Here is a 12,440-nt window from a genome sequence, read left to right on the forward strand (position 1 = left end):
ACAAACCTGGACACACACACACACACACACACACACACACAGCATACTGTAGAAGGAAAAGTTGTCTTGAGGCTCAATTCTGGTTTAAGAGGCCCCCCTTCCTCATGCTTACTGAAACACCTGTAGTCTCTGATGAATGGCCAATATAAACAGGATGCTATTGCATCAGACAAGTAAGAATAATTTCTCTAATTAGTCTTCTGAGATTTCATTGTTCATTTGGAAATACTGGAAACTTAATTTGTTTGTGATGTGCAAACTGACAATAGCAGCTAGCTCCTACTCCTTCTGTTTTGCTTTGCTGATGTTCTGTGGGAGCCCTGGAGGTCTATCTATCAACATCATGCCAACTAACGTACCTTTGCATTGAAAAATGCATTCTAATTATACAGTTCTCACTTGTGATTCTAGAATAATACTAATGGGTTTCCCTTGGTCATTTTTCTTTTAGATTAAATTATTTTTTTCCTCAGTTGCCTCGGAATTTCCAGTGGAGAGGTAATTCATGAGCTGTGCCTGTTCTTAGAGATACAGAGTGAAACATTTTGAGAAAATTGTGTTTTATGGATTACAGTGTGAGCATGACTGAAGATAGTCTTCGGCTTACCTTTGATTAAAGACTTCATTCTATGCTATTCATTCTATTTATTTTGTTTGAGCATATCCTTCTCTCAAGACAAATTGATGGCTATCAAATATAGGCCCCATAAATCATGGCTATTGATTTTACATGTGTTTTTGTGCCTCCCATGTCATAATTTGTTATCTTGATAGCCAGCTCTGAACTTGACGCTATGATGGCAACTAAAAGGGGCTGTCTTTCCTTCCAAACTAATCTATGGGAGGGAAGAGCTTTCAAACAGACCTATGTCCCTCTCTTTAATGACATAACCTCTGTATTTGCCATGAAGACACAGTAAAATCTTCAGCTTACAGCAACTGTTTGGACCTAAAAACAAAAAGGTATATTTATATTATTTTATGTGTATGAGTGTTAGGTATGTATGTACACTGCACGGGAGTGCCTGGTATCTGCAGAGGCCAAAAGGGTGTTGGATCTCTGAAAGCAGCTATAAATAATTGTGGCCCTCCACAAGAATGCTGGGAACTGAACCAGTCGTCTCTGCAAGAGCAGTAAGTGCTCTTAACCACTGAGCCATCTCCCCAGCTTTGGGATTTTATGTAGTGTGGCCCACATCAGCACAGACATGCCTCTTTTACCCTGGATGGGATGTTGAGGTAGCCTAATGCTCACCCACTAAGCTTTTCGCATTTGTGGCTAGCTAGCACTTCAGGTTGAGGAAACAAATAGTGTCTCCTGGAAATATTCAAGGTTCAACAATTCTGACTGTATTTCAGTTCGAAATGCTGAGAGACAGAATAGCTGTCGGATACATCTTACTTTGCCCATCAAATAGGAGCCGCTAGGCTTCTTTCTAACCTGTGTCTGCTGAGATGCTCACTGCTAGAACTTGGGGTGCTGTCAGATCACAATAGGGTCCACTTCCTGAATATGTCTGTTATACTCAAGCCTTATTTCCTGTATTTATCTCTCTTTCTTCTTCCTTCCTTTCTTTCTTTCTTTCTTTTCTTTTTTTTTTTTTTTTTTTTTTCTGGACGAGTTGAGTGAATGCCATTATTTTAAATATCTGTTTAACCCTTCTTCCTCTGTCTTCCCATTCAGTATTCAGTCACATCTCTCAAGACCATCCCAGAACTGTGCAGAAGATGTGACCCACAAAACGAAGACAGATCAGGTAGGGACCGACTCCTCACCCCTCTTCTTGCACCAGGGTTAAGGCTCCAGTTTTCCTGGCCTTGGTTGTGCTTGCATTCGGCTCTTTTCTCTTTGTGGCTTCTCTCTACTGCTACTGCCTCCCTGCCACCTCCAACAAGCAGATGTGAGGTCATCTACAGGACTAGGAGGTCCTGACTGGGACCTGGCTGTGTACAGATCACCATAGATCCGCTTGATACCTTCAAACCATCGAATCCACAGAGGTTTGCTGAAAACCCAAGAAAGCAGTGGTGGCAAAGCATAATGATGCAGGCGCCAGTGAAAAAATGCTAGAGGCATTTACTACCCATATGGCAACGACCAATGTGAGGGATGGTGCTTTGCCAAAGTCTGAAACCCTATCAGGATGCAACATGCTAGGATCTGCAATAAGGCATACTATAACAGTTAAGATGAAAGCAAGGCGCTGGAGTTTAATAGTGTAAACTAAACAGAAATTATGGCAGATAGATGGAAACCAGCTGGCTGGCCTTGTCGCCTTGCCCCATCCCCCCACCCCACCCCCCGACTGAAAAAAGTACATTTAGGGTTGTTTTTCCCCCTGTAAATCAAATTAAATCCCTCTGCTTTTCTCTCTGCGATAGGCAAAAAGGAAAATAAGTATATTGATGGGAATGATAATAAACTATAAAATGGAGTTCATTACTTTGTCCTAGATAATTAGTCAAAGGTATCACCATTAACTTAGCTGAACAGAACCTCTCCTCGTAGTAACACCAGGCTTGAGAAACATGCTTGGCAGGAGACTTAAGGTAATCCTTAAATAATGCACATAATGTTTAAAAAGAAATAGAAATATCTTTCTATACAGCTACTAGAATTCTGAATTTCTAACTGAAAGGAGTTGGAAAGTTTATAAACTTTCCCCCCTGGATTATTTGTTTTGCTTTGACATTTTGCTCTGAAGAAACAGCAAAAAGAATTCTCTCTCTCTTTCTCTCTCTCTCTTTCTCTCTCTCTCTCTCCTTCTCTCTCTCTCCTTCTCTACTCTCCTCCGTGTGTACACTCCAATGTGAATGTGTGGGTGTGTGTTGGTAATATATTAATGTGGATCAGAAATATCCCAGAAGTTAGCTTTAAGTTTAAATGAAAGTTTTCATCTGCTCTAAACTATAATAAAAGAGAGAGAGAGCATAAAGTTGGGAGGGAGATGGAGAAATGGCATCGGGGGAGTTTGGAGGGAGGTAGTAGTGGAGGAATATGATTGAAATAAATTGTATAAATATATAAAATGTTCAAAGAATGCATACAGATGTTATTTTTAAAAAGACCGGAGTTTCTGCAGAGATGGACAGGGCATCTTTGGCTCTAAGCCTTTGAAGGATTTATTTCCTTAAAGCAACATTATTTTTCAAAAGCGTGAAAATGATTGTGCATAGTGACACAGGGTACACACTGCAAGAATGAAGAGACAAGCCTCAGAATCCAAAGACTGGAGTTCAAGTTAGAGCACAGAGACTTGGGAAGACTGTCAAATGTTTACATCTCTCTTCACATTGAGAAGGCCTTTAACAAATATATCCCAATTTGTTCTTCATTATTCAGTCAACAACTGTGTGTTGAGTGCTCTCTGCCCCAAGCATGGAGAACATGGAAACAAAAGTTCCTGTACTCACTGAGCTCTCATCTGGATGTGGTGATAGTCAGAGGATATGCAAACATACAAGAAGGAAAGAGCATTCCAGAACAATAAAGCAACTTGAGTCCACACAATAGTCTCTCAACCTGTAGGTCAATACCCCTTTGGCAAATCACTAGCTCCACAGATATTTACATTATGATTCATAACAGTAGCAAAATTACAGTTAGAAAATATCAACAAAATAATTTTAAGGTTGGGGGTCACCACAACATGAAGAACTTTAATAAGGGTCATTGCATTAGAAAGGTTGAGAACCACTGTGATAGAACTATTTGTGGGGCTTGATGAGGAAATGTTTAGGACCACAGGAACTGTGTCAATTACTTTTCTTACTGCTGTGATGAAAGCAACTTTGGAGGTGTGGAGTACGTTGGGTCTCCGTTTGAGCATACAGTCCAGATGAGAGGGAAGCCATGACAACAAGAGCATAAAGCCAATGGTCACATGATGTCTGTGGTCAGGAAGCAGAGGAGGGATGACTGTAGGTGAGGAGCTTTCATCCTCATTTCCATTCATTGTAGGACCTCAGCCCATGGAATGATGCCACCTGGAAACTCCCTCTCAGATATGCCCAGAGATATTTCCATTGATATTAAGCTTCAGAGAATCTTAGAATGGCCTGGCCAGGTGAAAGTCAGCAAAGGGGATAGGAAAACGAAAGAATGAGCAGTGCCCACTTCCTTGATCTAGGAGCAAACTTAGCAATTATGATGAAGTAAAGAAAACCACTGTAGCTGCTGAATAGTTATCAAACTAAAGAACAGCAATAGAAGAGGTTGAGAAATGATGTGGCCAGATGCCCTCAGCAAGCTTGGTTTCCTGTGTGCAGTAAACATCACTGCCAGCAGGGTTCAGCTTTTGTAAATCCTATCACAGATTGGCCATCACTTACTCGAATCACTTGGGACCAGAATGGTTTCAGAGTTTGGAGTTCTCTATATTTTAGGGGTTTTGTTTGTTTTTCAGCCAGCTTGTAGTTCATGACTATAGTGATGAGAAGTTTATAACCTCATAATAATGCCCATCTTATAAATGTTAACTGGCTGTGTGTCCTCCAATCCAAAAGTCCAAAACTTGAAATGCTCTAAAATCTAAAACTTGTTAGATATCATGGCAGCCCCCTAAGCATTTGGGATTTTGGAACAGTCTTGTTATTATATTTCCAGGTCAGGAATACTCGCCCTGTATCTGAAAATCCAGAGCCTATAGAACCATAACTCTTGGAAAGACGGGGGTCCTTAAAGACCATCCAGGAAAAAAAAATGGATAGCACAAAACAAAAATGAGTAGGTTAAATTATCAACACCGTGAGAGCAGATGAAGCTAGGCATCGTTTTAGTTTCACAAGTGTGATATAAATTTGTTTGAAATGAAAAAAATGTTAATTATTTACAGGTATAAAAATTGTAAGAAGTTAAAAAAAAAAATCAAACAGTCTAAAGTCAATCAGATTTTCTAGAGCATTTTTTGTCCCAACCGGTGGCAGCTATCCTGTTGATCTCTTCAGTGACAGAGCACACTCTGATGACATGAATTTTGATATTCTATCAAATTCAGTGTCCCTTGAATTCTCACCTGCTCCTTTCTTGGAGCCTTACAGAATCAGGACACATCCCTTCTGGAAAAGAGAACTACTCAGTGTATGGAATGGGCCGTTTTGTGGCCACCCAGGGTTCACATTTCCCTCCATGGTGCCAAGTACCTCCTGGGCACCCATACTGTTCTATTCAGGACCTTCCAAGCAGCCCTCTTGAAATGCAGCACCCACAACTAAATCTGAAGTCTCTCCATAATCTGTCCTGAGGCTGTTAACCCTATGCAATGTCTCCTGTGACTTAACACGTGCCTTTCCTTCCTGCACATAGGGTCTGTTCTTTCTGCCTGTTTTCTGTCATCTGAGATGACAGATATAAAGGTAGCCTTGGATGTGGCTTTTAGAGCCCTTGTCAGGTATGAAGCCCAAGGCTCACCTCCCTTCATCCCTGAACCTGGGTCAGCTTGCATTGTAGGCTGCTTGAGTGGCAGCTGCCACAGTGTTGTCAGAGGCCCTGAGCTGTGTTCTAGCACCTTCTACCTGCTTACCACAGCCTGAAGTCCACCTGGAGAGGAGTGCTCTTCCCTTAGCTAAAGGACTTGACTCTTACTGAACTCTATTTTTTTCCTAATGAGAATAATATTTTTAACAATCATTCATTAATTACACTACACAGTGACTAGGCTTCAATTTTTTTTTTGTATGAGATTTTAAAAAGATGAAAGTGTGAAAAAATTTTGGAGATTTGTCTGAGGTAAGAAGGAGACAAATTAACAAGGACTTGGAAGCCTGAGAAGATGTTCTGTTGTTTATGCAGGAGCCATGCAAGGTGCTCCTGAGCCTTCAGTTACTAATTCAGGGTTCCTCATTCCAGGCATTGTGCCAAATCTTCTGTAAACATTTCTCTTCTCCACACAATTCTGAGGGGGACCATTGTTATGCCCACTCTATTGATGAAGAATCAAGCCTGAAGTTAATAGTTTTCCAAAATTCTGGAGTCAACAAGTGGATCAAAAACCAGATCCTCTGTCTCCAGGACCCCCATGAACATGAGTCAACGGAGAGATAATCCAGTTCAAGGAACATGTGTATCAAGTAGTGTAGGGTGAGGAATAGCCACAAGGGAAGATTTGTGAAATTTTCACATCTAATAAAGGAAATAATCTATGAAACCCTTGCATGCATTCCCTGCCCAATATCTGTGTCTCCAAGGCAGCGAATGTTCACTCTATGGCTGTCTTCAAATGAGGGTAGAAATACTTTATACAACATGTGGTATTCAAGTAAAATGTCCCATTTCATTGGCTTGGGTTTTTTTTAAAGTTAATTAGATATTCAAATACACATTTGTTTCAAATCCATGATGCTATAAATGTCTTATGATTCTTTCAAAATATGTATCTGCTCATATCACTGAAAACTTCTCTTGTGCAGGAAGGCAAATAAACACTAATTCTGCTCTGCACCTGGGAACTGAAATGCACTCAGGTTAGAAATCTCAGTTATGCAGCAGTGATAAATATGCCTTTAATAGCTCTGAAAATAGGTTCTGAAAGACTTTCAATGCTTAAACAATGCGAATTGTTGCTTGTGTGGCAGTGAATAAAAGAAACCACTCTTTCCAAAACTTGGTTTTTTATAAAAATCACTTGTTTACATTTAAAAGCATTGTAAATTTGCTGTATTTTTAGACCCTGTTCCTTCAAACTTTGTGACAAATTCTGAAGCTATGAAAACAAACACTTACATGCTGTTTGAAGATTTGCAAGGATTTTAGCCATCACCGAAAATAATATATTGGCATCAAATGTGTCCTGTAGACATTGCTGTGACATAGTTAATGTTGCTAAATATATAAACCTCCTGGTTTCAATTTGTATTAAGGTTTGTGCTACAAACAGGAAAGTGAAAGTTAGCTTGGCAGTTTTAGTAAAGTTTTTAAAAAGCATGTAGGTTAATCAATTTCCCATGATGTAACATAAAATGGACTCCAAAGAATAGGGAAAAAATTTTTCAAGCTCTCAGTCAAAGGAAAAAAGAAAAAGATCACTTTGGGGGCTGGAGCAATTGCTCCATGATTAGAGCAAGGGCTAGTCTTACACAGGACCTGAATTCACACCCAGTACCTGTCTACCTGAGGCTGCTCAGAATGGCCTGTGACACCAGCTCCAAGGCATTTAATGCCCTCTTCTGGCTTCTACCCTACCACAGACACACAGGCATACACATAATTTTAATAATAAAAATAAATCTTAAAAGTATGGAAAATGAACACTTCAATATGATACAGCTAAAAGTATTTAAAAGATCTCAGATTATTTAACAACAGAGAAACTTCATACCCAGATAAGAGTGTTCTTTGTTTCAGACAATTTTTTTTAGCTTAATATGATGTTGCACATTTACAATCCCAGCACTGAGGTAGGAAGATCATGAGTTCAAAGTCACCCTGGGTTTCACAGTGAGACTCTTATTAAAAAAAAAAAAAAACTTATTTTTATCTTTATTTAACAATAGTAATATAATCTATTATTTTAAAACATAAGAAAATTAAATAAAAGTGTGACTACCTTGCCACTGAAACAATTGTAGACCCTTTATGTGCTCACAATGGTAATATAAAGACACTCTCACCCGGCACTTTTCATTGCTGCAGAGTTTGCATGCCTGCCAACCTTGTACAGAGTGGGCCACAGGATGCTCCTGTAAAACTGGAGCTGACCCCACTGTCCACATTGCTTGCTTTGTTTTTATTGGAGTCTAAGGAATGCCTATCCACCATACTGCTCATTAGAGAAAGTTCTTAGGAAAAATGAGTGCAGGGAAATAAACAGCGAGGAAAGACAGGAAAGTCAAAGGATCTCCGGGCAGGCGGGGAAGAAAGGAAACTGAAGCATAGAGACCAGACAAACCCTGCACATGTACAAAGCCTCTTAAAGGAGTATGGCCCAGAAGAGACTTCCTTTCTCAGGAGGCACCATCCAGTTATTGGTATTCAGGCATCTGCTCTGGCCTGTCCTTGGGGTTCGGATAGGGTACGCCCTCAGCAGTAGCCACTATGAGCACCACCTGTGCACATTCACTATGTTCCCTTTTAAAAGAGTCCTGCTCACCCCTCATCCTCTGTCCCCCTCTTGCCTCTCTTTCCCTCCCCTTTCCCCTTTTTATGACCTCTTTTCCTAATTTAAAAAAAAAAAAAAACCTCTACTTGAACCCTGCTATATGGTAGCTTTCTCTCGTGTGCTACTTTCCTTAAACTATAACACCTGTCTCGCCTTCCCAATCCAGTGCAAAACTGTGTCTGTGGAGAGATGTGGTCATTTGTAAGCTTCCATGCATCTCTGTCATAGCCCACCCACTCTTAATGAAGGCTTACTCTGTTGCCCATTGTTAAACAGTGTCTGTTTTCACACATTAATCTCTGTCTCCATACCTCCTCTCTTCGGATTCTCCTGTAAAGGGGGTAGGCTTGGGAATGGAATGTAACTCAGTTGGTAGGATGCTTGCCTAGTGTGCATGAAGTTCTGGGTTCAATCCTTAGCACCACATAAACCAGGCATGGTACTGCAAGTCTGGAATTCTAGCACTTAAAAGGGGGAGACTTAAGCAAGCCTAGGGTACATGAAGTTCTGAGGCTTCCCTTCCTGAAAGAGCAAGGGAGTGGGGAGAGAGATCCAGTCGTCTAAGACATATTCAAGTAATAGAATCCTAGAATCCCATAGTTGAAGGAACTTGTGCAGAGGTGCTATTGTTGATAGCCATCCCTCTGTGGCATCTTCTCAGCTAGACCCTCTCATCTGTGTGGTGCAGGACTGAGACAAGTGCTTGTCGCATCACCGGTCTTGAGTCTGTGCAGGCTCTCAAGCCCCACCCTAAACCTAGTTTCTAATCTGTGCGGGCTCTCAAGCCTCACTCCATCTGTGTGGTACAGGGTCAACCCCAGTGTTTGCAGCATGATCCATCTGAGTCTTCAGGATCTCAAGTCTCACCCCAGATCCAGATTCTGAGCCTACTGTTTACAAGCTTGGTCCTAGACTATTTATGTATGCACATTCAAATTTAAGAAACTTTGATCTAAGTCACCTATTCTCCTTAATGAAACATAACAGTCTCCTCAAAAATTCATTATCTGCCATGACTCTCCAAGCTTAAAACTCAGGTAATGGTTTCCAAAGATGGCCATGACGCTGTGTAATGAGAAATTTTTCTGTGGCCATGAGAAATGGAGAGTGATTTACTACTGGCCCAGCAAGCTTTGCTAGTGCCATTCCTCTGCCTCTGGTTTTCTAGCCACATCAATCATTCAGTATGTTAGGCTCCTTCACAGAGACTGCCCTTCCTTTCTTTTCCAAAGGAATCCTTTGGATCCCTTTAACTGACTCCCTAGAATAGTAATATCCAGTAGAAATATATAGTGAGTCACATATATAACCTTACTTTTTCTAGTATCCTCAAAGAATATACTACTAAACAGATGGGGTAATTTCATAATGCTTTGTTTAGCTCGGTATCTTAAAACTATTATAATTTAGACATGTGTCACCAACTACCTTTCAAGTGTTTCACAGCCAAAGGCTGGAAGAGACAGTGAAGGTCTGGGTTGTACCATCATCTCCCACAACAAACCATATTATGCCCTAGCTCCCTATACTTTCCTCCTCTTGAAATATCTAAGGATTCTTTCTTTCTTCTCTCCCCCCACACCACTTTTGTGTGTTTGTGTGTGTAAGTGTGGTGATAGTAAATAGCAGTGCTGAGGACTGAGTATAGGGCCTTGCAATGCTAGGTTTACCACAGAATTTTATCCCCAGGCCTCCTATTCCTTTGTAGTTTGAGATCAAGCCTAAGTTTTGTAAGATGGCCCTGAAGTCATTCTGCAGATCCAACAGCCCTTGCAATCAACCTGCTTTAAAGAGTTATGAAAACCACCCCTCTGTGTCTCTACTTCCATTTGCCCTAAGCATCTACAGTGTGAGTTACCTCGATAGAGAACACCACTACTTCCATATAATAAAATCCATTGATACTTCAATGATCTCATCCTTCTTAGCCTAGTGGAAGTGTTTGAGCTTATTGGTCACTGCTACCCCTCCCCCCTTATTTCCTTCCTAAGTTGATGGCCCCTTATTGTCCTTTACAAGTTCTTTCTCTGCATGGCCACTAACAGTCAAGGGAAGCTAAATATTCAATAGGGCCACCCTATCTCCTTCCTGCCTCTAGATCTCCTTGATTGCTCAAATGTTTTCAGATCTAACTGCAACTCTTAACCTCCAGCTTACTTTTCAACAATCCACTCAGAATCAGTATTAGCTGTCTCATTGAATTTCAAGAGGAATTCTTGAATCCTCCTCTACAACATGTTTACCAGAGGATCTCTCTCTCTCTCTCTCTCTTCTCTCTCTCTCTCTCTCTCTCTCTCTCTCTCTCTCTCTCTCTCTCTCTCTCACACACACACACACACACACACACATACACACACACATACACACACACTAAGCATGCACCTCATTAAATAGCTCTTTGCTCAGCAGACAATCCACTGTGTTGCTGAAGGTGGAATTTTCTTGCTCACTCATGCTCCACTTCACTCCAAATCTTTGGGCTCCCAGGAGTGCCCAGCTGAGCTGCCTGCAGTGGATGATAGCTACAAATGCAGGTCAACATAAAATCATCAGCTTACTTAAAACCTGGTGAAGGCAGTTGTGTGATGTTTTTCAAAGTGAATAGTTGCTGTGTGTCAAATAATTAGAATGAGTATGTGTGCTCCTATAAAATTTGCATATTAGAAATCCCCAAGATAATATTACTTACAGGTGGAATCTCAACAGAGGCCATTAGGTCATGAGGGTGGAAGCCAAATGAAAGGGATTAGTGCCCTTATGAAAGGACTGGTATAGCCCTCCTTGTCCAGCCCTTCACTGTGTCTCTCTCTCTGCTTCAGCAATGAGAGATAGAGAATCTGCCAGCATCTCTGCTGTCCTAGGTCTTTGTAAGCATGCTATCTTCTATCCCGATTGTCACAAACTCACCCTTTAACTCTTACCTCCCCTAATTCTCATATACTTGGCTTTTTCTCTTCCTTGGAATTAACTATTACCTCCTAGATGGGGTTTCTCAGCTGACTTATTTCCATACAAAGCACGTTGACTTTCATTACATTTTTATTCATCTGTGCTCTTGCATTATTGTCTAGACAAGTTTGTATCTATCTCATTCTCCCCTGTGGGGAGAAGAGAATTGTGTGCTCAGAAGGCATTTAGCAGATGCTTACTGAATAGATGGGTCTGATAAGAAGACCATAATGATCTGCCTGTCACCAACTACTTTGACATGACTGAACCTCCTTTGTCATGTCCTTGCATCTCTTGATTATATTCAAAAGAGATTAACAGCTTTAGCCAGGATTCGCAGTGATAAGATAAATCCAAATTTATGTTTGATACTGCCAATCATAAGCAAGGTGGAGAAAATCTGCTCAACTGTCATTTAGAAAAGTTATTGTTAAAAAGCCATTTTCCTAACTTTCTTCCGAAACAGTAGTTTGGTACTCTAGGAGTGGCCAGATTCAGGAAGGGCTCCTTCCAGGCTCTGCCACTGGTTGCTGGGATTCCATGACCAGTATGTGACCTAAATAGAAAGATGGTAACTTGTCTGTTTGGGGAGTAGTTTTAGTTTTGACTGAGTGGTCCTCTGGTGCTATGGAAAGATGGAGTCCCAACTGAGAAATAAGAATGCTACATGATTCCCCACATAATACTTAAAATTCCCTGGATTCTCATTTGTTTTCAAGTGAAAATTCACAAAAATTGCCCATCCTGTACTCAGATGTGGATGAACTGACAATTTTCTAGTGTTAAACAGAGGAAAATCCCCAGTGAAGACACCATTTTGTGGAATCCAGGAAACACATTTTCATCTCCTTTCAGTTATACTAATGTCTGTGACATACGTACTGACACAGCTAATTCCTAAGTAAGGACATACACAACACACTTCAAAAATGAAATAAGCTGGCATTTGACAAGATGGTAAGTAGAAAGGATATATTTTTAGAACACACACACACACACACACACACACACACACACACACACACACACCTTACCCCACCCCCTGCTCTGTCTCCCCTTGCTTCTTGTACTACTCTTTAACCAAGGAATAACCATAACTCTGCTTTGTCCATAGCAGTAGATTGGCGCTGTAAAACATCGCCACCTTCAGTTAGAAGAGGTTAGTGTGCACCATGCACATCGGAAAGCACATAAGGGCTATTACTCCCAAGCTGTCTTTTTCCAAGTGTCTCAGCTTGAAGAGTCTTTTCATTGGCCTTTCACTGTTTTTCTCTGTACAATTCCACAGGGTGAATGGACCTGGAATGAACACAAACTTAATCCGCTCCCAAGGTTTTGCTAATGTCACAGTGAAGGCCAGAATACTTTTTGCATGACAAAATAGCTCTGAAAGCA

The 12,440-nt window shown here is 40.9% G+C and overlaps 1 protein-coding gene across 4 annotated transcripts in view; it reads left to right on the forward strand.

Annotated features, from left to right (window-relative positions):
- Positions 1-12,440, forward strand: part of Sncaip (synuclein alpha interacting protein) — a 136,614-nt gene that overhangs the window by 80,675 nt on the left and 43,499 nt on the right. For all 4 annotated transcript variants that reach the window (XM_051200814.1, XM_051200817.1, XM_051200815.1 and 1 more), the window contains exon 3: positions 1,685-1,757. In XM_051200814.1, coding sequence (XP_051056771.1) covers positions 1,685-1,757 — 73 coding nt within the window. The remainder of the gene's footprint in view (positions 1-1,684; positions 1,758-12,440) is intronic.

The sequence above is a fragment of the Phodopus roborovskii genome, unplaced genomic scaffold (assembly GCF_943737965.1).
Source record: "Phodopus roborovskii unplaced genomic scaffold, PHOROB, whole genome shotgun sequence".
Lineage (NCBI taxonomy): Eukaryota > Metazoa > Chordata > Mammalia > Rodentia > Cricetidae > Phodopus > Phodopus roborovskii.